Below are 925 nucleotides of genomic sequence, written 5' to 3'. Positions count from 1 at the left end.
CCCAGCAACACCCTCCCCAGCCAAGAAGGGACATCCGGGGGGTTTGCAAACGGGGACTGCTGCTGCACCCATTGCCCCAGCTCCTGTGAACCCCCCTGGCTCCAGGGGGTCTCTGGGCACAACCCCCCAGCAGCAGCACCCGAGGGGTCGACTCAGGCATCCGCTGGCCCCCATGAGCAGACAGGGCCCAGAGCAGGACGCAGTCCCCGGGCAAGGGCACCCTTCTCGAAGCGCACACGAGGATGGGAAGGGAGAGGCTCTCCCCACCCAGCGTCCCCTCCCTGCACCTTTCCACTTGTCTTCGCTCTTGACGGGCAGCTTCCTCTTGTGCTTCTTCCTGGCCTCCTCCTCCAGGTAGAGCAGGACTCGCTCCTGCTCTTCTCCCGACCGGTTCATGAAGTCATTCCAGATCTGACAACACAAGCCAACGGGCCCCGCTGCAGAGGTCTCCGGGGAGCACCCAGCGGGCACCCCCAGAGCCCCTCTGCACCCGGGTCTGCATCCAGCTGCCTGAGCCTGGCTCCAAGGAGCGAGAGAAGAGCCGTGCAGAGCCACAAGCAGCCAGAGAAGGAGAGACCCCTTGTTTCCAACTGCCCGGTCACGGCACCAGTATCGCAACAGCAGCCGGGCAGGGTGAAGCAACAGTGGGGTTTGGCAAGGGGCTGCTGGGGAGGAAGTGCTGCGGCTCACCCGGGGTTAGTCCCCTGGCAAGAGGATCTGCCTGGAGATCCCCCACGCTGCAGGACCAGGGGACCTGGCACAGGCAGGCACAGGGCTGACCCCCAGCAGGGCGGTGGAGGGCTCCTCGGGTCAGAGGAACAAGGAAGGGACACCACATGCCCCCAGAATCCCAGATGCAGCCCCCGGCGAGCCCCGAGCAGGTGGGAGGCTGCCCCTACCTCCACGTAGGTCTCGTTGTTGCAGG

The 925-nt window shown here is 65.6% G+C and overlaps 1 protein-coding gene across 1 annotated transcript in view; it reads right to left on the bottom strand.

The window, feature by feature from the left end:
- Window positions 1–287: 287 nt before the first annotated feature.
- R3HDM4 (R3H domain containing 4) overlaps window positions 288–925 on the bottom strand; it is a gene marked incomplete at both ends in the record, with an annotated part of 1,194 nt that continues 556 nt past the window's right edge. Inside the window, one exon of the mRNA XM_010133931.1 lies at window positions 288–411. Coding sequence (XP_010132233.1) covers window positions 288–411 — 124 coding nt within the window. The remainder of the gene's footprint in view (window positions 412–925) is intronic.

Source organism: Buceros rhinoceros, unplaced genomic scaffold (genome assembly GCF_000710305.1).
Source record: "Buceros rhinoceros silvestris isolate BGI_N320 unplaced genomic scaffold, ASM71030v1 scaffold37833, whole genome shotgun sequence".
NCBI classification, from domain to species: Eukaryota; Metazoa; Chordata; class Aves; order Bucerotiformes; family Bucerotidae; genus Buceros; species Buceros rhinoceros.
Note: the sequence above shows the minus strand (reverse complement) of the source record. Positions and strands in the feature narration are given on the sequence as shown.